This window comes from Equus asinus, chromosome 10, assembly GCF_041296235.1.
Source record: "Equus asinus isolate D_3611 breed Donkey chromosome 10, EquAss-T2T_v2, whole genome shotgun sequence".
NCBI lineage: Eukaryota > Metazoa > Chordata > Mammalia > Perissodactyla > Equidae > Equus > Equus asinus.
Window position 1 is genome coordinate 32,434,666 of NC_091799.1, and position 23,538 is coordinate 32,458,203.

Sequence of the window (23,538 nt, forward strand, 5' to 3'; positions counted from 1 at the left end):
ACAGTATGTACACAGATAAGCAAAATGAAATGCTTTAAAATTAGTAAGATGTGCACTTTGTATTTTTTCAACAATCCCACATAGTGGTTCTGAATTAAATTTTAAAATCTGCACATTATATTAATATGTACAAATAACTTTTAGTGTGCATATAATTTTTTAAAATTTTAAATTAAATACATTTTTATTTTTTTCACCCTACCTCCCATCTCTTTTGGGGGATTTTTTTTTTCATAGGGAAGGATTGGCCCTGAGCTAACATCTGCTGCCAATCTTCCTCTTTTTTTCCTCCCCAAAGCTCCCTGGTACTTGGTTGTACATCCTAGTGGTAGGTCCTTCTAGTTCTCTGTGTGAGCCACTGCCACAGCACGGCTACTGACAGACAAGTGGTGTGGTTCTGCGATCAGGAAACGGACCTGGGCCACCCAAGCTGTGAGCACCGAACTTTAACTACTAGGCCATCAGGGTTGGCCCTCTTTTGGTGGATATTTTTGTGGAGGACATGTGGCAAATCTAATCCATTGCCTTCCTCAAAGCTATCTGGTTCATCGATGCCATTCTTTCTTGTTTGAAAGCCCTGTTGCATATTTAATTGCATGTGTGTGTATCTTCAGCTGTTTTACTGGAGTTTGGGGACGAGGGGAGAGAGAACTTTGAGGGCTTATGATACCACCTTGAAACTAAAGTCAAAAATTTCTTTGACAGAGGCTGGCCCAGTGGTGCAGCGGTTAAGTGAACACATTCTGCTTCAGCGGCCCGGGGCTCACCAGATCAGATCCCGGGTGCAGACATGGCACTGATTGGCAAGCCATGCTGTGGCAGGCGTCCCATATATAAAGTAGAGGAAGATGGGCATAGATGTTAGCTCAGGGCCAGTCTTCCTCAGCAAAAAGAGGAGGAGCGGCAGCAGATGTTAGCTCAGGGCTAATCTTCCTCAAGAAAGAAGAAAAAAAATTTCGGGGCTGGCCCCGTGGCCGAGTGGTTAAGTTCGCGCGCTCTGCTGCAGGTGGCCCAGTGTTTCGTTGGTTCGAATCCTGGGCGTGGACATGACACTGCTCATCGAACCACGCTGAGGCGGTGTCCCACATGCCACAGCTAGAAGGACCCACAACAAAGAATATACAACTATGTACCGGGGGGCTTTGGGGAGAAAAAGGAAAAAATAAAATCTGAAAAAAAAAAATTTCCTTGACAAAGTCATTAAAATCTAGATGTCATGGAAAAAAAGAGCTCTCTCCAAATTCTCTTGTAGAAGATATGGGTGTATTGACCATGCTCTCTTAAAAGAACATTTTTCTTAAGTTAAATATTTTCTCAGCAATAATCCCACTGCTCCAGATTTAACACTGGTTTAATATTGTTTTAACTCTAGCGACAAATATCGACGAGGAGATAATTTTTCATTCTGTGATTCCATGAACTCACCATTAGGCAACAGGTCAAGAAGTAATTTTTTTAAGAAAAAATATTTGTTTGAAAGCAAAAAATGAGCCAATAAAAAGAATCGACGAAAGTCACACAATCTAATGTAAAATACAAGAGTCACGTGGATTGCGCTAATGTAAAATTTTCAAAATATTGGAAAGGTGATTCATGCAAATATAAAATGAAAAGTTCTCTAAGATTTTATTCAACTAATTAATTCATGAAGGACTCAGTAAGATTTTTTTTTTTTGAGGAAGATTAGCCCTGAGCTAACATCTGCTGCCAATTCTCCTCCTTTTGCTAAGAAGACTGGCCCTCAGCTAACATCCGTGCCCATCTTCCTTTACTTTATATGTGGGATGTCTACTTATATGTGGGATGTCTACCACAGCATGGCTTGCCAAGCGGTGCCATGTCTGCACCTGGGATCCGAATGGGTGAACCCTGGGTCGCTGAATCGGAAAGTGTGCACTTAACCGCTGTGCCACTGGGCTGGCCCCAGGACTCAGTAAGATGTTGACTTCAAAGGAGAACTAGTAAGATATTAAGGTTCAAAGGAAAGTTGAAGAATATATATGTGTATTATATACATGTATATATATATTTCAATTAGGAATGAGAAATGAATTTGCTAATAGATGCAAAACTGATTAACTGGTTAATATCATCTAGGACAAAATCTAATTATTAGGTTTATCTTGTTTTTACCTGACGGAAATCACTTATATCCCTACTGGAAAAAATTAATCTGCATTGCTACAGAGAAGAATCTTTTGCATTATCATCAATTTTCTGCAAGTTAACTTCTGCCTCTATAGAGTTGTAGAATAGCCTAGTCAGTAGAAAGTCCATCAGGGGGCCGGCCCCATGGCTGAGTGGTTAAATTTGCATGCTCTGCTTTGGTGGCTTGGGGTTTGTGGGTTTGGATCCCGGGCACGGATCTACACATCCCTCATCAGGCCATGCTGAGGTGGCACCCCACATAGAAGAACTAGAAGGACCTAACAACTGAGATATACAATTATGTACTGGGGGGCTTTGAGGAGGAAAAAAAAAAAAAGGAAAATTGGCAACAGATGTTAACTCAGGGCCAATCTCCCTCACCAAAAAAAAAAAAAAAAGAGAGAGAGAGAGAGAGAGAGAACCCTTGGTAAATATGGCTTGTTTATTAAAAAAAAAAGTCCATCAAAGTGCGCAACATCTAGAATCAGCTAATTTCCAGAAAGGATACCAGACAGCACCCAGCACCCCACTGAAAAGACACTCAGTAATCTCTTTTGCTCATTTCAAAGTTTTGGACAATTTTTCCTGACGTCACCAATTAACTATATATGTATATACATATACACAAAATATTTAAATTTATTCATTCTGCAGGGGGGCAGGGCAGAGGAGAGGTATAGGTTGGTTGAAGAATATCTTAAGTGAATGGATTTTTGTTGAAACAATTACATGATTTCAAAGTGCATGGAGAGATGAACTTAATAAAAAATTTGAATACTAGGAGGCAGACTGCCGTACCACACTGTCCATCCACTCCTCCCCAAAGCGGGCACTCTTATCTTTGCTGAACAAAAAAATAATTAGCAAGAAAGCCTGATGCAAGAGCCTGGGAAGTTTATTTTTAACTACTTCTTTTTAAGGCTGCACAACAAGTTGAGCCCTTATATGGGTGTGTTCATGGGTGATGAGATCTAGAGCAGGCTCACGGTAGAGAGAAAGCGAGGGAGGATGTGGGTAAAGTGGGGGACCCTGCTCTGGGAGAGCCCCCCAGACATCACCAGCTCAAAGCCTCAAACTGGAACTTACTTCTCCCTCTGTGGCCTCACCCTACCCCAGCTTGCAACAAGTTCCTTTGGGCCTCTAGCTCAGTGACTCTCACCATCAACCCAGCTGTGCAAACCAGAAATTTAGATGACGTCTGTAATTTCTCTTTCCTTCTCCTCCACATTCGACTGGTCACAAAAGCCAGTGGATTCCACCCACTACCACCCGCCTTGGCCCCTTGTCTCTGTGCTCATGGCCAATGCCTTGCTGTCGGACGGGTCTCTTGGCTGGATTTCCGCAGCAGCCCCAGGCTGGCCTCCCCACCTCCCCTCTCCAGTTCCAATCCCACAGAGCAGACACGGGGAGCTTTTCCTGATGAGCTCGCTCTACTTAAAACCCTGTGACAGCTCCTCAGCAACCTTCTTTACTTGGTTTATGAGGTCTTACTTATTTATCTCTGCAGCTTAATGCCTCTCTCCAGCCATCTGTTCCCACTCTCAGGAGGTCCTCCTCCCATTTCTGGAGCACTCTCCGCTGTCTCTGCATAAGCCTTTCTCCCTGCTTAGATCCTCTCCCACGTCCTTCCCATCCTCAGGGGCTTAGCTTACTTCCTCTGAGGCCCGCCCTCAATCCCCAAGATCGGTGTCCTCGGAGCGGCAGGAACTCCTGCCAGTCTCTCCCCACCACGGTTCTGTCACTCCTTATGATCATTTCACCGGCTCGGTCAAGTCTGTGGCCCTGGGTGGCCTGGCTGGCGGCTTCTCCTTGCCCTTGGAGCTCCAGCCACCTCGCCCCGACTTTTCCACCTCCTCGAAGGTTCCCGCTCCCCACCTCTTCCCTTGCCACCCCGGGGGTGCCTCCCTGAGCTCCGGACCCGCTGGGATCCCCGGTCCGTTTCATACGCTTAGATCACGGCCACGTTTCCTTCTAGCACAGTCCGGGGCTCTACAGTCCGGCTGTGTCATTAGCTGCTGGACGTCTGTCCCCGTCATGGAACGTACGCGCCGAGAGAGCCGGGCCCCGTCTCTGGGCCCGCGGCGCGTCCCCAGGGCCACCGCGCGGCAGGTGCACGCCCGAGCGCACGAGCGCAGCGGCCGGGAGGAGGCCCGCGCCCCGCCGCCTCCCGGGGACCCGGCAGCGCCCTCCGCGGCCCCGCGGCGCCGGAAGCGCCGGGCCGGCCCCCTCCCCGCGGCGCCCGCCGCCTTATCTCGGCGCGGCGGGCGCAGGCGATCGCGGGCGCGCCGGGAGGGACGTGGAGGCGGCGGCATGGGCCGGGGGCCCCGGGGCGCGGGCCGCCTGCTGGCGCTCCTGCTGCTGCTCGGCCTGGGCCGCGTGGCGACCGGAGCGGCGGGCGCGGACGGTGAGTGCGGGCGGGGACCGGGCGCGGCGCGGGGGCCCCCGGCTGGGTCCCCGACGACGCGGGGCGCGCCCGGGACGCTTCCCCGCCCCTGGGCCGGGCGGACGCGGAGCCCGGGCGTGGAGCGCAGGTGGGGCTTGCTCCGGCCGGTGGCCATCGGGAAGGCGGGGTCAAAGCATCAGGAGGGGCGCCCCGCCCCCGCCCCAGGGCTGCGGCGGAGACCTATTTGGAGGCGGCCTTGCTCGCGCCCCGGGGGGACCGGAGGGAGGTGGGGGCTGGGCGCGAGCGCTGGCCCTGGGGAGAGCCGCGCCCGGCGTGGAAGGGCGTTCCGGCTGCTCTGTCACACTTCCGCCTCTGCTGTGGCTTTTGCATGACAGATTCTAGACCTGAAGCAATTTTCTTTCTACCTTTTAATGTTTTTCATCTCGATGAAAAACCAGATGCTAAGATGGTGATAAAGAAGTGTAAGGAAGTTTACAGGAACAAAGAATTGCTTCATTCATTCATTCAACAGATGATGCTCGTTTCTCTGTGCGGGATGAGAGGTCTCGTGCTGGCCCTCCTTGAGTTTGTATTCTGGAGGAATCAGACAGCAAATAATCCATTTCTAGGCATTTGGAGTAGTTTTTTCCTCCCTCTGCAAAATGCAGTGTTGAAAGTGGTAGGAATTACACGGAGGACTCAGATAGGTAGGGGAGGTGGCATTTACTCAAATAAGTGTAGTAGAAGGCGGAATGCCGTCAGCGCTCTGAGAAGGCGTGGGTGGTCAGCCGAGGGAAGGATTGCTTCTAGCTGGGGGAATCCAGTGGAGTCATGGATGAGGTGACCCTTGAACTGGGCCATCAAAGACTGGTAATATTTAGACATGGGAAGATGAGGAAAAGCATCCCAGCTTATAGCAGAGGGCATAGTCAACTCTCCACGAATATGCGTAGAATGAATGAATTTGAGAGGGAGAGGCCAGGAGGGGATGTACATGGAGGAATGGTATGGAGGCACAGAAGCCTGGGGCCTGTAATCCAGTTTGACTGGTTTGTAGGAGATGGGTGGGAAGTGGAGGTGGAAAAGGAGATCGGATTGAACTAGAAGGCACAGTGCCTTGATGAGCAGACCAAGGCATTTAGGCTTAGCTGTTCCTGGGCAGTGGGAAGCCACTGGAAATGTCATGGCAGGTTTTTGTACAGAGAGTGACATAAAAAGTGGATATAAGGAAACCCACCAACTTCCTTAATAAAACCCAACACTGATCCTGACGTGGAAGGGAACTTCCATGTAAGGAGATTTGGGGGGGGGGGGTACTTTGCAGCTCAGACTCCTATTCCCCCAAATTCTCTTCATCTTAGGACTTTTACCATCATTGGTGGGTGTTTCTCTTGACAGCTCAACCTTCTGGAGTGGCTATTTTTACATATCAGATACTCTGGTAGGCTATCTGACTTCCTTCCCTCTCTTAGTCTCCCACGGCAGTGTGCATAAAAGCTTGCAGCCCCTTGTAGCCTATTTCAGATTCTTTGTGTTAAGACTCTCTAGCCTAGGAAACTGTCCACTATGGTCCCGCTGAATTGCTGGGCCAAGACTGTTGAACAAAGTAACTGACTAAGGTCATCCATCCGCATCTACCTAAAGGCTGTGGGGTGCATTTTGGGAAGTGGAAGTCAGGGTTGCCTGGTTGATCCTCCTTTCCCTGTGTGGGCATTCTCCCTTCATTTACAGCCTTGGAGAGTCTGGTTTTATTAAGGGCAGGTTTCCTCATAGTGGACAATGTGGGGTGTGGTGGAAGGCTTAGAGCCATTGAAGAAGTTGTAATAGCTGGCCTAGAAGTTCTGAGAACTGGCGTCACGTAATGCCAGCAGGAGAAGAGGACTGTGTGTAGATGATAAGGTGGAATTGGAACTGGAAGGAGTTAATAACAGATGCGAAGCTGCAAGGGAACAGAAGAGGAAAGATGACACTAAGGTTTGGTGACCAGGTAACTGGGATACATGGGTGTATAGGAGGAGAAAAAAGATTTGGGAAGAAAGATGACTAGTTGTTTTGGATATTCTGAATTTGAGGCAACGTTAGGGCTTTTGGAGAAATGGAATCAATAGGGAGTTAAGGCTCTGGACAATAGGTGTATGCATTTGATGTGGACTTGATGGTCGCTTGAAGCCTTGAGGTTGATAAGACTAAGAGGACAGAGGACAGATTCTCGGGGGAGGACAAGTTTAGATGGTAGCTTCAAGTAGCGGAGAAAGAGCAGCAGCCCCATAGGCAGGAGGAAGGCTGGGCTGGAAGAGCCTAAAGGAAACCAGGGAGGGGAAGCCGAGGGGACAGAGATTGAGAAGAAGCCTTTGGATTTGGGGACTCTGGTCGGTGGTGAGCCAGCGCAAGCAGTCAGCATGAGAGCCAAAGGCAGAGGGCTCTCTGGTGAGTGCAGAGACCTTGCCTGCAGAGGACGTACTCTCTAAAGAAGTTAGAAGGAAAGAAAAAGTAGCATTCAGGTGGGCTGACCAAGTCCGTGCGAGAATTTTTTCTGGGGGAGGGTGCTAAAGCAGACTCAAGCATGTTTTGGACTGAGGGGCGTTACTCGGCAGAGGGAGAAATTGAAAATGCAAAAATAAATGAGCTATTTAGTGGAGCAGGTCAAAAAGCAAAGTTGGTCTGCAAGTGGGAAAGCTATGTCTCTGGAAGGAGAGGGAAGGAGAGGAATGAAGAACTGCTCATCCCTTCACCCACAGCTGTCTACTTAGTCAGTGCTATTCCTATTCAAAACCAGCCCAGTGGTCCTCCACTGGGAAGCCCCCTGGAGTTACCCGGTTCTCTTTGAAACACCAGAGATGCCATGCCCGTGCCTCTGTGCCATATTTGTAGGGAACACTTACACACTTATTATATACATACATATTTGTATGTGACCTTTACTCTATACGCTTCTGCCGTATTGCGCTGTAATTGTTTGCTGGACTAAGAGCTCCTTGTGAGTGGGGATTGTGGCTTGTATTAGGAATCTGGTATGGAAATAAACAAAGACTACCCAAAGGAGAACAGGCAGAGCCTATACAGAGCTTGCTATAGCGAGAGAGTCAGCCATCATGGCTTACATTCGTCAGAGACTCAAAGGCAGACGGGGGAGTGTAACGGCTTATAGTAGAACCAACGGGAAGGTTTGAGGTGTGCCCTGTTGGAGGACGGTGGCATGGGGAAGCTGGAGGCAGCTTAGTAGCAGCAGGCATCCAATGTCATTGGTTAGGGGAGCATATTTGGCTTGCTCTTATTGGTCCTAAGTTTGATGCAGGGGGGTGAAAATGAGGGCAGCTGGCCGTTATTGATTAAATCCTGACCTTTTGACATTTGTTGCTACAGAGGTTGTGGTTTGGCTTCCTGGACTGATGGCCGTAGATTGTGGGTCAGAGTTCCATTTTCATATATGGTCTGGCCGTTGTCCATTTGTATAATCAATCTCTCACTGGTAGCATGTGCTGAATTACATTTAGCTGTTACCAAAGATGCTTCGGGGAGGAAGAGTGGGAGAGCCGAAGTCGGATGGCCTGCGTGTGAGGAAAGGGCAAGAGGCATAGTTGGTAGGGCAGAAGGGTGTTGGTGGTGGGTGAGGTGCCAGGCCCAGGGGAATAGAGAGGTCAGGAATGGGCGAGGAGGGGTAGAACCAGTCAGTCTTGTTTCTTAACCTTTCTCTGGCGTTGCTGGAGTCTGGGAGTGGCTGGGGGACTTGTTGGCTCAGGCCTGGCTGGGTTTGGGAAGGCCAGGAGGCCAGGCAGAGGCCTTGAGACTCTTGGGGGTGCAGTGGTGGAGAGGTTGGGGCAATTGTTCTGGCTGTCTAAAGGGCGCCTGACTTCACTAATCCTGCATTTCATAGGCTCGGTCTTCCCACTGTCATCATGAAGTGTAGTCACTGTTCAGAGTGGGGAAGAGGAGGGAAGAGGAGAAATGAGGGGAGCAAATTGTTTTGGAGTAACGTACAATTGCTCAAAGTAAGGGAGCAGGATTCGGGCCCAGGGAGAAGACCCTGCTGCAGCCTGTCTGCCACCTCCGGGGACTTGGCCCTGGACACATGCCCAGCCTTCTGGTCAAATCCTAAAGTGGGCTCCTAGGTCTCGGCAGCCTGAGATAGCCCGGGGTGGCCATGGCCTGTTGGCCTCAGCCCTGCAGAGGAGACGGGGGAATGAACTGCATGGATTAGAGAAAAGTGCAAAGCCTGCTGGGAATGTGAGTCAGGTCCGAGGTATGCCTCGTAATGGGGGAGATGCTGGACGTGACCCTAGGGTGCGGCCTAAGTGAAAGGCTGCTTAATTCAAAACTCAAAAGCGTTGTAATCGGGGCAGTCTGTGTGGGCTGGTTCCTGGTCTGGAGGCTGGGTGTGGGGACCCCACTCATGTTGATCTTGATCAAACAGGAAGTGGACAGAAGAAGGCAAAAGGGCAAAAGGAAGCTGAAGCCCTAGAACCATTTTACAGGAGGAGAGGTTACGGGTTCTTGATGGGGAACGGGATGGGAAGGGAAACATACAAGGGTGCACGTCGCCCTGCAAGTGTTATGTTGTTTGCGAGAGTAAAGTGCTCTCTGTCTGGTGGGATTTGAAAGCAAAGGCTGTGTTTTGTTTTTTTCTGTCAGGGATGTTGGAGAGGAGAGAATATGAGGTTTCTCAGGTTCCTTCCCTCTCTGGAATTTGACCCAGTCTCTTGAGAGCAATACTGTTTTACGTAGTGTTGCAGAAGACTTGAGAATGGAAGTCTTTCTCTTGCTTAGTTTGGGACCCCTTTGCTTATTTCCTTAGGTCGTTTGATCTGTTTCCGCAAGTTTGAGAGACAGGGCCTCATGAAGGTTGGGTGGCGGATTTGTTTGGTCTGACTGCGAATGCCCGGGGAGTAGATTAAGATTTAAATTCAAGTGTTCCCTTTGTGCCTTTAAACTGCCTTTGTCCCTTGACAGTGGACAGAATCTCTTCATTGTCACGTTCCCGTCCATCTGCTGTTTCAGAAGTGTATTTCAGTGGTTGCTTGTGTATTGCAATAAAGAGCAAAAGTAGCTTGCTCAGGCTGGCAGCCTCCATTCCATCGTGAGGTGTAGGTTTGCTTGTGTGCTGGAGAGGAGGGGGAGCGGTGAGCAGGGTTGAAAGGGTGAGGAAGGTGGACTTCCCACTTCTGAGTCAGGAATGATCCAGAAGGCTGGGAGGATGTGGGGAAGGCAGGGGGTGCTTATGTAAATGAAGATATTATGGTTCCCAGACCATCAGCCCCACGAATAGGTAGGCATCTGTCCACACAGAGATACTGCTTTGGGTTTTTGCATCAATGCTGTTCTCCATGCTTCCTTCATTAACATAATAGGGATTGGCTAGCTGTCAGTACCTTCATTTTTTCATTAACAAAGAGTTGTTGAGAAGTTCTTATAACACTGTCTAACATATTCTAATTGCTTTTCATGGATTAACTCATTTCCTCTTTGATCCTCACAACAACCATATGAGTGTCAAAGCAAAATAACAAGAGGGAGAAGGTGTCCTTATTTGAGCCAAGTTGAGGAAGACAGTTTCCACAAAGGGAAAGAAGCATGGTTTTCAGCATAGTCTTACCCCTTTTCAGAACAAAGAATATACACCAAATACACCCAGGATACATATTCATCAAAGTTTCAAAGAGGTATTCAGCTGCAAATTAGCAGGTTAACTTGACCCCGAGGTCCAGGAACCGGAACCTGTCTTCAGAAGGACTCATATGGGCGTTACCAATACCGGCAGGTGTAGGAGGGGAGGTATGCATTCTTATCTTCCAAGAGTGTACTCTTTTACCTTGAGATAATGTTTAAAGCATTCCCCACTTTAATGGTCAAAGCAGAGGCACAATGCATGCCCGATAGGCCACAAGTCAGGCTTCTTTAGTTCAAGCTGAATCAGTTTTGAACCAGAATAGCTACCTCATATACCCCAACATGTGAAAATGTCTTGTTGTGAGGTAGGTTTACTATTATCCTCATATTCCAGATTTACAGGAAACTGGGGCCCAGAGATTCTCAAGGGTCACACAACTAGCAAGTGGCAGAGCTAGAACTGTAGCCCAATAAGACCTCTTCACCCTGCTCAGATGCCAAATACCGGGCACTGTATCTTGCATGACTTGTTTCTAACGTTAATAATATCTATGCGGAGAGACATAAATATTCCTGTAAATTAGCTTTGTCTAGTACTTGGGAGCTCATATAGCATTTATATTTCTCATTTAATACTTGCAACACGATCTCTTCACAGATTAAAACTGTAACCACCCAAGGGGAGTCATCTGCTCGCCGCAAGACATGCCAATAGTCAAGAGGCAAGCCAGTAGGAGAGAACGGGTTTTATTAGAGCTTACTAGCAAGGGGGAAGATGACTGAGTAATGTCCAAAAGAACCATCTTACAGAACAAAGACTACATGTCAGTTATATGCGGGGCTGGTCTCTGGGTGTCAGGGAGGTATCTGATCTTTGAGTGGAACAGACATCTGGTCTTAGTTCCTGATAGTCCTTTGTTTTACTGGATATGCATCAGAGACTGGAGCAATGCCCTATACCCAGATCTTTCAGTTGTCATTGATGATGGCTATCAACATAGACTCTCTGCCCGGAGGTCATCATATTCCTAAGGAACTCAAAAGAACAAAGTTATCGACTTATAGCAGCTGGAAGGGGCCATAAAATCTACAGATCACGTATACTTCCGAGAGGGTGTGTATCTAGCTGGGTTAGTTAATCAGAGGTCATTCAAAGTTACAGTGTGGTTTCTTTTCTATAATATGGCTTCCCTTATGTCAACATTATGTTGAACCAGTATCAAAACTGGAGGACTGACGGTTTAACTTGCCTGAGATCATGTAACCAGGGAGCAAGAGTGAAGACTCCAACCTAAGTCGAGACACCAAAACCTGTCTCACACTCTCAGTGTTGGATGTGGTTTTAGCTGGCTGAGTCACTGCAGAGTGGAGAACGGATGTGAACCTAGGGTGGCAGCCCACACATAATAGTAACAAAGAGTGCTTGTCAGGCTTTTCCTCCTTCTAGATTTTGGAATCCCCTCTCTGCCGTTTCTCCGCCAGTAATTCTAGGCAGCCCTGGGGTGGGTGGAAGTGGAGGTCCCTCAGCTCTCAGTAGTTCCTTCTGATTCTGCGTGGCAGCCACTTCTCTGTCCCCTGGAGCAGTCTGCTGATGACAGAACTCAAGTCATCCTTGTCATGGATGGATGCTGCCCCCTTACACAACTCCCCCTCAGGTTATAGCAAAGGCATGGCGATATTTTCTTAGCCTGGAGAGTTGCTCTCTTTTGGGTTATCCTCTGTCACATCGGTCCCATAGCTCTGCTATGCATCAGTCTAGGCTTGGTGAAAGACTTCTTTCAACATTGCCTCTTCTTTCTCCAGGATTCTCACCCGAGTCCTTGAGGTTGAGCTGGACTCGCCATGCTGCTCTTGTGCGGGCCACTTGGAAGCTTAGAAATGCAGGTTCTCAGGCCCTACCCCACACCTGCTGACTCGGAATCTCTGGGGATTCTGTCTTAACAAGCTCTCCAGGTAGAGTGACCAACTGTCTTGGTTTGCACAGAATTGAGGGGTTTCCTGGGACACAAGACTTTAGTATTAAAACCGGGACTATTCGTCACCCTAGCTCCAGGTGGTTCTTAACTGAGCTGGGGGCTCTTGAACAACAGACACTGGTGTGTGGTCAAAGGTGCACACCCATCCCCCTGTGTGCCATCCTTGGATTGGAGTTGTGCTCCCTGCCCCCCCCCCTTTTTTTTTTTGAGGAAGATTAGCCCTGAACTAACTACTGCCAATCCTCCTCTTTTTGCTGAAGAAGACTGGCCCTGAGCTCACATCTATGCCCATGCCCATCTCCCTCTACTTTTATATGTGGGACGCCTACCACAGCATGGCTTTTTGCCAAGCGGTGCCATGTCCGCACCCGGGATCCTAACCGGTGAACCCGGGACTGCTGAGAAGCGGAACGTGCTAACTTAACCGCTGCGCCACTGGGCCGCGCCCCTCCCCGCCCCTTTCTTTAGGATACATTCCCCCCCAACCCCCAGGAGACAAGTTGTTCCCTCAAGCAGTTAGAAGTCAGAGGGCCGCCCTACAAGGTCCTGCAGACTAAACTAATCATGGCTGAATGCTAGGCTTCAGCCGAGGCCCCTCGTCCTCTGCAAACCACTTCTCTTCTGCATGTGGTCTGAGAAGCCTTTGGTAGCCTGGCACACATCTTGTCTCTTTGCCTGTATGGGGAACAAACATTTATTGAGCTAAACGTGCTGGGTACTGTCCTTGGGGTTACGTTTATGCTGAATTATTCTTAGTGGGTCATTAAAACACGTGCCCTAAGGATGAAATGTCAGAACATTTAGAGGAAGAGGACTTGAGGAGCCATTTAACCCCTGCAAAATGTGATCCACCTGGGAGCTCGTTAGAAATGCAGAATACAGGGCCCCACCCCAGACCGACTGAATCAGAGCTTGCAGTTTAACCAGATCCCTGGCAATTTGAATGCACTTTAAAATTTGAGAAGCCCAAAGCCCTTGTTTTACAGATGAAAGAACTGAGAGCCCGAGAGGTGAAGTGATTTGCTGAAGGTCACAGTGAACTGACTCAGCTTGATTGAGGATCCAATTCTGACTCATGTCCAGTGCTTTCCCACCATACCTGGCTGCCTTCCTGCAAGGCTGTATTTTGTTTGTCTGGTTCTATGTATTGAGGGAACTTGAACTTAATTCAGTTTATTTTAAAGAAACCTTTAAATTCTGTCCTTTGCTAATTCTTCCTGGACTTCCTTTTTTTTTTTTTGAGGAAGATTAGCCCTGAGCTAACATCTGCCACCAATCCTCCTCTTTTTGCTGAGGAAGATTGGCCCTGAGCTAACGTCCGTGCCAGTCTTCCTCTACTTTGTATGTGGGATTCCTGCCATAGCATGGCTTGACAAACAGTGTAGTATGTCCACACCCGGGATCCGAACTGGCGAACCCTGGGCTGCCAAAGTGGAAAGTGCGAACTTAACCACTGTGCCACCGGGCTGGCCCCAGACTGGACTTCCTTTTTTTTTTTTTTTTTTATATTTTATAAAGATTTTATTTTTTTCCTTTTTCTCCCCAAAGCCCCCCAGTACATAGTTGTATATTCTTCGTTGTAGGTCCTTCTAGTTGTGGCATGTGGGACGCTGCCTCAGCGTGGTCTGACGAGCAGTGCCATGTCCACGCCCAGGATTCGAACCAACGAAACACTGGGCCGCCTGCAGCGGAGCGCGCAAACTTAACCACTTGGCCACGGGGCCAGCCCCTGGACTTCCTTTAATTTATCTGAGTGGGTGGCACTACTTGGCTTCTTAATTTTTTGTTTGTGTTTATTAGATTCATTCAGCAGTTACATGAAGTGATCATTTTCCACCTGATGTAAGTTTCTGGAACTTGGTGTATGTAAATGCTGCCATCTTTATAAAGACAAATATTCTATATAAGAAAAAAATCAAACATTTTACCATTTTATCATTGATTTCACTAGTATGGTGTTTATATCTATTATTGCATCACACATACACACCATGGAGAATGTTCATCATTATATAGCTGATCACAGCTGGGTTTGTGGCCTTGACCCAGGATCCATTATTTAAAAGGTATTGCCAGGATTTTAGTTGCATGTAATTGTTACTGAGCCAGGTTCACTTTTGCCCTCTGCCCAGAAAGCCACTGAGACTGATGAGGATTTTAGGCTGATTACTTTTAAAACTACAGATGAGAAGCAGGCTCCGAGGACTGGAATTTTGCTTGCCCTTTTGAGAGACATTTGCATTTGTGAAGGAAGGGGGGGGGATGAGCTTGTAGGGACCTGAAATTGGCCACTCCAAGGTATGACTCTTTGGCATCAGGATTGTTTTGGGCTGATTGCTTTCGATAAACTGGGACAGGGAAGGAGGCTCTGGGGAATGGAACTTGCCCTTGTTGGGACACATTTACATTTGTAAGGTAAATCTCTATCTGTAAAAGGTGCCTCCCTCTCTGTACCAGGAAGAAGAGGAGAGATGACCTTGTCCCTAGAAAGTCTTAATGGGGAAGGCAAGAACTTAAGTTGGATGCTGTCTGGCAATCTCATGTAACTGGTTTAGGGTGGTGGCGTCTAACCTTTCTAACCTTTACTTAATCCGATTTGATTCTTGTCTAAAAGTCATGGGATCACCCAATGACCAGACCCCACCTGCACTGATACCATTTTAACTTTTTTTCATGTTCTTTCCTTTGTCTTCGTAAAGAGATGACTCACATACCTATGCCTTAAATTTAGCCCTAACCCTCAACTCAGGGCAGCAGCAGGAGCTCTGACTGCCCGTGGGTCTTGTCCCCACGCACCAGCTCTGCCTGCCCATGGGTCCTGTCCCCATGCCAGCGGGGGCAGCAGCAGCGGCTCTGCCTGCCCGTGGGTCCTGTCCCCATGCCAGCAGGGGCAGCAGAAGCGGCAGCAGAAGCTCTGACTGCCCATGGGTCCTGTCCCCATGCTACACTATTCTCTAAATAAAAGAGCACTACTGCCAGATCTTAAGGATCTAAGAAATCTTTCTTTCGACTCCTCGGCTCACTGACCCCGCATCAAGACGATGAGATTGCAGCAGAGAGAGGGTTTTAATCATAAGGCAGCCATGTGAGGAAGCGAGATCATGAGTCTCACATCAGCTTCCCTGGAAATAGAGACTCAGGGATATTTATGGGATAGGGGCCAAGGTGGTCTGAAATGTGGAGATAGGTAGTTGGAGGTGAGGAGAGGTGAGGTAATTGATGATCTGCGCAAGCGTAGGTAGACTTCGTGCCTCTTCGTAGGATGCATGCTCACAAAATGGCGCCATTAGCATGATCTGAGGGGGAGCTTTTAACCTCTTGACATCAAAAGGTCACCTATTGGACCTCTGTGTGGGCCCAGTTGATGAGTTGGTGGTCTCAACCGGCCTGGAGTGGACAAAGGAGTTCTAATTCCTGAAGAACAGCTCACACACCCATTACCATGGTGACCCAGGCGCCAGGGAGATGTTATCTATAGGAGCCTAGTGGGAGTCAGACAGCTTATTGACTAAACAGCGCAGTTAACAATGGGTGGGTTAAACAGCTATAAGCTATAATCAGTAGTTCCAAAAGGGAAAAAAACCTTTAGTTCCTAGCTACTTAATCATCAATGGCTAACTGTTTGCCAGTTTCATGATTATGACTTGACAGTGTCCTTATGGTACTGTTCTAAAATGCTATGTGTCAAAATGGTTAAATATGTTTACACAATGTTGATGGACGTTTAGGTATGGGTGATGCGGGGTCGGTGAGCCGAGGAGTCGAAAGAAAGATTTCTTGGACTCTCAAGATCTGGCAGTAGTGCTCTTTTATTTAGAGAACAGTGTGGAATAGCATGGGGACAGGACCCATGGGCAGTCAGGCTGCTGCTTGGGGACAGGGCCCACGGGCAGGAGGAGCCGCTGCTGCTGCCCCCGCTGCTGCTGCCCCCGCTACTGCTGCAAACATGGGTGGAGAGTAAGGCTAAATTTAAGGCATAGGTATGTGAGCCATCTCTCTACAAGACAAAGGAAAGAACACGTAAAAAAGTTAAAATGGTATCAGTGCAGGTGGGGTCTGGCCATTGGGTGGTCCCACAACTTTTAGATAAGAATCAAATCGGATTAAGTAAAGGCCAGAAGCCACCACCCTAAATCAGTTACATGAGGTTGCCAGACAGGGTTGAAATTCTTGTTTCATCTTGGGTTATATATCACCCTTTGGCAGATTTAGATGTTTCAGGAATTTTAGCCCCAAACATTTTTGCTGTATATCTAAGTAATTTCGCTCTCATTATTCTACTGGGACCTGGCTGTTGCCTCACTGACATTTTAAACACATTCACTGTTTCTCCTAAAAGGAAAATGAATAGGGTAATAGACAGATGCTCCACTTGCTTTTGGACTTGTAGCAAGTAGAATCCAGTCGGTCAATAAAAATATATTGAATATTTATACTGTGCCATAATGACGCATGGACAAATGACATAATCCCTGTCCTTGAGAAGCTCATTCCTAATACCAACTGGGAGGACAGAGCTGGAATAGAATATAATGACAAGTTAACATGGTTGATAGGGGAATGTACAAGTGTCAGGGGAACACAGAGGAAGCCACATTTAATTTTCCTGGAGAATGAAGGAATGGGGAAGACCTCAGAGACAGTGTGACATTTAAGCTGGGTCTTGAAATAGGAATAGGTGCGAGCTGGACAGAGAAGGAAGGATAGGCATTCTACGTAAGGGTAACATCATGACAATGGCATGAAGTATGACAGGATAGCGTGTGAGGGACAGAGTAGTCAGCCTCCTGCCTAGAGAAAACTGTGTGTGGCTGAGCTCTGGGGACACTGAGGCTGGAGGAGTTATTCTAGAGTCAGACCGTTAAGAGCAGTGATTGTCAGGGTGAGGAATTTGCGCTTTCCTCTGTGGGCGATGAGTGGCCAGTGCAGGTTTTTAAGGATGGGATCAGATCTATCCTTTTTCATTTTGGTTTTCAAACTTTGGTTCTCCTTTGTAAATGTCTACTACCCCAAATGTGACTCGTCTAGAGTAGTTGATTGAACTTTTCTTTCCCTCAAGTATACAATTTATAATTCCGGTTTAGATATCTGTGCCGCTTGCCATGAACATGCTACCTGCGAGCAAAGAGAAGAGAAGAAGATGTGTATTTGCAAATACGGATTTGTGGGCAATGGGAGGACCCAGTGTGTTGGTAAGTTCTGAATCCGGGGTGAAGTTGAAAAGTTGAATCAAGAAACAAGATTCTCTAGTGTTAAAGGGTTGATGTCCTTGAGGGGCGAACATTGTTACTTTGTCCACATGTTTTTATTGCAAGAAGTTTTCCCGGTTATAATAAGTCTTTGTTTTAGTGTTTGGATATGTCCTTTCTCTGGTGTCTCCAAGGAGTATCCCTCATGTTAGAGGTCATTGAAGTTGAATCTCTGGAAACTCTCGGACCTAACACAAATTTGCAATCTCTTTCAAGTCTTGAGTTTAACTTAACAACTCAAGTGAATATTGCATTTCTTAATTTCTCTGGTTGTTTCGATAGAAAACTATTTGTGAATATTCCTGCCATGAGGAAAAACAAAACACAACGGCCTATTGGACGTTTTGGCTGGCTGGTGAAATGATGTTGCTTTGAGTCTTAGTCTGCCGGCATCCGTCCTCCAGATGTTTTGTAGCTGGGACCTTTGGGGACGTGGGTGGCTTAAAGGAATACAAAGACCTTTAGACTAGAAGCATCTGAGATTACTTTTTGCCTCGTGCCATCTGCCATGCTGTAAAAGTCAGACAATTTCCAGGTCGAAGCCCAATTCAGAGAGAGCGAGAGTTCACAGCAACTTTGTAACAGTGAGCGTTAGAATAACGAGTGATTGTAGTTTCTTCCCAGCACCTTTGTTATGTACAGTAGAAATATTGATAGTTTGGTCTTGCCTTTGCGGATTGACAGTGTATACAACCTTGTCGTGGTGCCTTTGTTTTATTTCTCCCTAAAAAAAATAACAGTTCGATCCTGAGTTCAGAAAGTCAGACTCTCCTTCACAGACACAAGCCTGCACAGGCACACACCTTTGCTGGTTCCTGCAGGACGGCCGTGTGCCACCTCTGACCCTCTCTCTTTAGGATTCTGTCCATGAGAAGTGTGGCCGCCCTGCTGTCTGAGGTTCCTGAGGGCATTTCTCCTACCCCCTTCTCCCCTGCCCTCCCCACTTGCTAGCATGGACTTGGAAATGAAGCTGGAGTTGAGGAGCACGGACAAGCCTTTTTTGCTCCCTTCCCTGAGGATGTTCTCGTCCCATGAATGCTGGCTGCACTCTTCATTGCTCTTTGATGCCTTAACAAGAGAAACTTCTCTTAATGGGAGGAGGAGGCTTTATTAATTTGTGTGGTACTTGCTCCCAAACATTAGACACTGCGTCTCCCAGGACTTGGCCTGCTGAGACTACACCACAGGTTACACGTGAGGTGATACGCGAGCCAGAGGCGCTCTAAGGTGACATTAAGCCAAGGAACCTAAGAATTCTAGAATCCCCTACAAACCTAAATGTCCCTTCTGGTCAAATCTGCGGGGGAGACATACCTCAGAAACAATTACAAAGACGGAAATAGGGGCTGGCCCCATGGTGCAGCGGTTGAGTGTGCACATTCCACTTCGGTGGCCCCGGGGTTCACTGGTTCAGATCCCTGGTGCGGACATGGCACCACTTGGCAAACCATGCTGTGGTAGGCATCCCACATATAAAGTAGAGGAAGATGGGCATCAATGTTAGCTCAGGGCCAGTCTTCCTCAGCAAAAAAAAAAAAAAAAGAAAAAGACAGAAATATCCCATTTTATGGGCAACTGGACTTGGGTCTGAAACCCCCGTGCAGTGCTCAATAAGCTGGACTAGACACTTGGCCTGGCTGTGGCTGGAGGGCCCGTTCTGTCTCTCTAAGCTCTCACGTGGATCTTACCTCAGACAATTTTAACGATGAATCACGTTCCAGGTTCAACTAAAATTTTTAAAAGATAATACAAGATAAAAACACCTAGATTTTTTGGGGTGTCCTTTTGAGTTAGCAGGAATTGAGTGCAATCGTGAGAAACAATTGAACTGCTTTGAGAGAACCAATGGTGTAATAAAACACTAAATAACAAAGAGAAAAACTCCAGTTCATAAGTTGATGATTCCTGCCCGCCCCCCCAAAAAACCTAGCTGGATAGATCAGCTCTAAAAGAATGCATAGGAAATTGGTCACGGAAGCTTCCTCTGATGTTAGAGGCAAGGGCAGTCAGCAAACTGGCCTGAAGGCCAAATTTGGCCCCGTGCCTGTTTTTGTAAATAGAGTTTTGTTAGAACCCAGTATTGTCCATTTGTTTACCTCTTGTGTGTGGCTGCTTCTGGGCTCCAACCAGAGACCTGTGACTGGCCCTTTACAGAAAAAGTTTGCTGAGCCCTGCGCTGGAGGAAGAGATGGGAGGGAGATTTGCTTTCATTTTACATCTATGTCACGTTATTGAATTAAAAATGCTCAGAGCAGGCTACTGTGGACCCGTCAAGCATCCCTTATTCCAGCTCCTCCTGCTGGGTGACTAACATGATTCACATGGGTCGCTGATGATTATTAGCAGGAGCTGTTCCTGCCACAGTATGAGCCCTTCCCCCCGGATGAGGCTGGAGGACTAATTCCATTATGTTTCCTGGTAACTCAGAAGTAACAAATTTTCCAGTTAATCACTGGATGAAAATCCTCCTCCTCTGGCTTTCAAGAAAAAAGCAAGAGGGTTCCTGAGCTGGAAAAGTGGGATTCTGCTGGATTTCTTTTCCCAGGCCCGAGACAAGATTATTTTACGTGTAGAAAAGTTCAAAAAGAATCCTTTTCTCCCAGTCTTCAAATAAGATGGATTGCCAGATCGAGATGTTGGGTTTCTCTTGTGGTTTAATACATGCCTAGTACACGACTAGGAAGGGCCCATGTCCTGTAGTCTGAGAAGCATCGTGAAAGGAAAAGAGGCTGGGGAAATATATCATTGAGCTGTTGTCACAGAATTGATTACTGAGTGCATAGCACAGAAGGACAATCTGGGTTGTAGAATGTGTTGTGGATTAATAGCCTTTTCTGTGTGTTGTCTCATTGTATCAATAGATAAAAACGAGTGCCAATTTGGAGCCACTGTGGTCTGTGGGAACCACACATCTTGCCACAACACACTCGGAGGCTTTTATTGCATCTGCCTGGAAGGATATCGAGCCACAAACAACAACAAGACATTCATTCCCAATGATGGCACCTTTTGTACAGGTACTCAGCAAGGGGGCCGCAGGGATGGCAACTCCGTGAGGGCAGGACAGCGTCTGAGCACGGAAGAGCGAGAGGGCAGGGCTGGGACGGGGTGTGATTTCAGGGAGGGACCCTCCTTTAAGAATATCTGTAAGGGAAATTTGGACATGGACTGAGTATTAGTTACTATTAGGGAATTGTTAATTTTGTTAGATGCGGTAATGGTATTATGGATAATATTCTTATTTTGGGAGATTCGTGCTGAAGTGTCTAGGGGTGTGATTGTGATGTATCCAGTGTTAGTATGCCTGTAAGGTACTTTAAATGGCAAAATGTGAACAATTCTTGAATCTTGGAGGATAGATCTATGGGAGTTCATTGTAGTAAATTCTTTTTCTTGTTCTGTGTGTTTGATCATTTTTATAGCAAACAATGAGGTGGGACTCTCAGAGATGGTCTACCATCTGCAGGTTCCTGTCACCCCACATGGGATGTTCTTGGGATGACTCTGGCACTCACCAGCTCTGTGCACACTGCCCAACAAGAGCCCAAGGGGTGGGCACTGTGATGTTGGCTCCTGAAAAATCCTAAGTGCAACCCCTGTTAGAGACGTGGGCTTGCCTCCCAGGGGAATAAGCTGAGTGAGGAGGGCAACTTTTAGGACCCCAATAGCTTTGAAGGTCAGATTTCTGGGCATATGCTGGTTAATACCAGGGGTGGGGAAACCCTCCTAATTTTCAGTGGGCCCTGTGTTATCTGAATTCTGTTTACAGCATGTCATGATAATATAGCTCTTGGGTTTTCTTAGAAAATCTTTGAACAGTAATGAAGAGGAAAGGCAGGAAAAGACTCCTGGTCCTGAGATGGTTTTGTGTAGACTTCATGACTGCTTAAAGGCTTTGTGATATTTAAAGGTTTTTGGGGAAAAGAAAGGGAGAGGAGAACATGTTTCATCTTCTTACCCACCAGGAACCACAGGTTCTGGTTCTCTGATTCATTCTCCCTTTGACTTGTACAAGGTAAAAATCCCTCAAAGGGTGCATTTGATTTATTCTTGGCATGAATGAACACATTCCCTCAGAGAAAGCATTTTATAGTATCCTGTTATTTTAGGTAACAAATTACCTGCTACATGATTGCAGAAGTGCAATGTTGCAGAATAAGTTAGGGTGCATTAAAAAAAAAAAAAGATACCAATTTAAAAAAAACTTTACAAGATGATGATCTGGTGTTCAGTTAGTTCAATATACATTTCTTATGTGCTTCCCACCTGCCAAGGCTGTGCTAGTGGGAGATGATGGCAGACAGCTAATTTCAGGATAACGTGTTAGTGATGGGTAAGCAAAGGGCACTTTCTGGAATCCGGAATCCGTGGGGCACTTACCTTGGAAGTGGGCAATGGACTGGGGAACTTTCTGGAGGAGATGATACCTGAAATTCTGTGTTCAAGGCTGTGGGAGTTTGCCAGGAAAAACTTTTATAATCAGTATATATTAGTATATATTGTATATATCAGTATAGTATACTGTATAATTGTATATATATCAGTATAGTTCCCAGGGAAGCATTCTACTTTTAAAAAGATAGGAAGAAGAGGGGCCGACCCAGTGGTGCAGTGGTTAGGTTTGCATGTTCCACTTCAGTGACCCAGGGTTCTCAGGTTTGGATCCCGAGTGCGGACATGTGTGCTGCTTGTCAAGCCATGCTGCGGCAGGCATCCCATATATAAAGTAGAGGAAGATGGGCGCGGATGTTAGCTCAGGGCCAGTCTTCCTCAGCAAAAAAAAGAAGGAGGATTGGCAGCAGATTTTATGTTAGCTCAGGGCTAATCTTCCTCAAAAAAAAAAAAAAAAGAAAAGTAAAAAAAAAAGGGAGAAGGAGAGGGAGGGAGGGAGAGAAGGAGGAGGAGGAAGAAATATTTTATGCAAGGGCCAAATAGATGTCAGCCTAAGAAGAACCAGTCTTCTGGGGCCAGCTCTGTGCCCTAGTAGTTAAATTCAACAGGATTTGCTTTGGCAGCCCAGATTTGCGGGTTCAGATCCCTGGCATGGACCTACACTACTCATCAGCTATGCTGTGGTGGTGACCCACATCTAAAGTGGAGGAAGATTGGCACAGATGTTAGCTTAGGGCTAATCTTCCTCAAGCAAGAAAAGAGGAGGATTGGCAATGGATGTTAGCTCAGGGCTAATCTTCCTCAGCAAAAAACAAAAAAGAAACCAATCTTCCAGGAACAAAATCCTGATCTAGGCTCTGCTTCCATTTATTCTACTTCTTGAAATTATTTAGTGACCTTACCTTTTTTTAAAAAATTTGAGATATAATTCACCTTTTTTTTTTTTTTTTGAGGAAGATTAGCCCTGAGCTAACATCCGCTTCCAATTCTCCTCTTCTTGCTGAGGAAGACTGGCCCTGAGCTAACATCCATGCCATCTTCCTCTACTTTATACGTGGGATGTCTGCCACAACATGGCTTGACAAACAGATCCGCATAGATCTGCACCCGGGATCCAAACCTGCGAACCCCGGGCTGCCAAAGCAGAACCTGCGAACTTAACCAGTGTGCCACCAGGCCGGCCCTAATTCACCTTTTTGAAGTGTATAATTCAGTGATTTTTAATATATTCACAAACTTGTGCAAAGTCACCACTGTGTAATTTAGAACATCTCCATCACCCCAAAAGGAAGCCCCGTATCCATTAGCAGGGATTCCCATGACTCTTCCTTTTGAGGTCTCCAGTTATCACTTCCTAAAAGCTGATAGGTGACTTTTTGGGTTTTGCTCTTTTTTCTTTATTTTTATTGAGGTCACATTGGTTTATAATGTTATATCAGTTTCAGATGTACATCATTATATTTCAACTTCTGTACAGACCGCATCGTGTTCACCACCAAAAGTCTAGTTGCCATCCATCACTGTACACATGTGCCCTTTTACCCCTCTCACCCTCCCCCATTCCTCCTTCCCCCTGGTAATTACCAATGTGTTCTCTGTATTTATTGTGTTTTTTTGTTTATCTTCCATATATGAGTGAAATCATACGGTGTTTGTCTTTCTCTGTCTGGCTTATTTCACTTAGCATAATACCCTCAAGGTCCATCCATGTTTTCGCCAATGGCATGATTTTCTTTTTTTATGGCTGAGTAGTATTCCGCATTATCCATTATCCATTCAGATGGAT

General features: G+C 46.9%; 1 protein-coding gene across 11 annotated transcripts in view; it reads left to right on the forward strand.

The window, feature by feature from the left end:
* Nucleotides 1–2,566: 2,566 nt before the first annotated feature.
* SUSD1 (sushi domain containing 1) overlaps nt 2,567–23,538 on the forward strand; it is a 130,180-nt gene continuing 109,208 nt past the window's right edge. For 2 of the 11 annotated variants that reach the window (XR_011506287.1, XM_070518973.1), the window contains exons 1-3: nt 2,570–4,552; nt 17,196–17,303; nt 20,222–20,377. Coding sequence is in view for 10 of the 11 variants with exons in the window: in XM_070518973.1 (XP_070375074.1) it covers nt 4,183–4,552; nt 17,196–17,303; nt 20,222–20,377 (634 nt within the window). In the remaining variant the exon portion in view is untranslated. Of the gene's footprint in view, nt 4,553–6,381; nt 6,519–11,938; nt 12,089–13,694; nt 13,865–17,195; nt 17,304–20,221; nt 20,378–23,538 lie in introns of those variants that run through there. The other 9 variants (XM_070518976.1, XM_070518974.1, XM_070518982.1 and 6 more) reach the window with 8 other exon arrangements.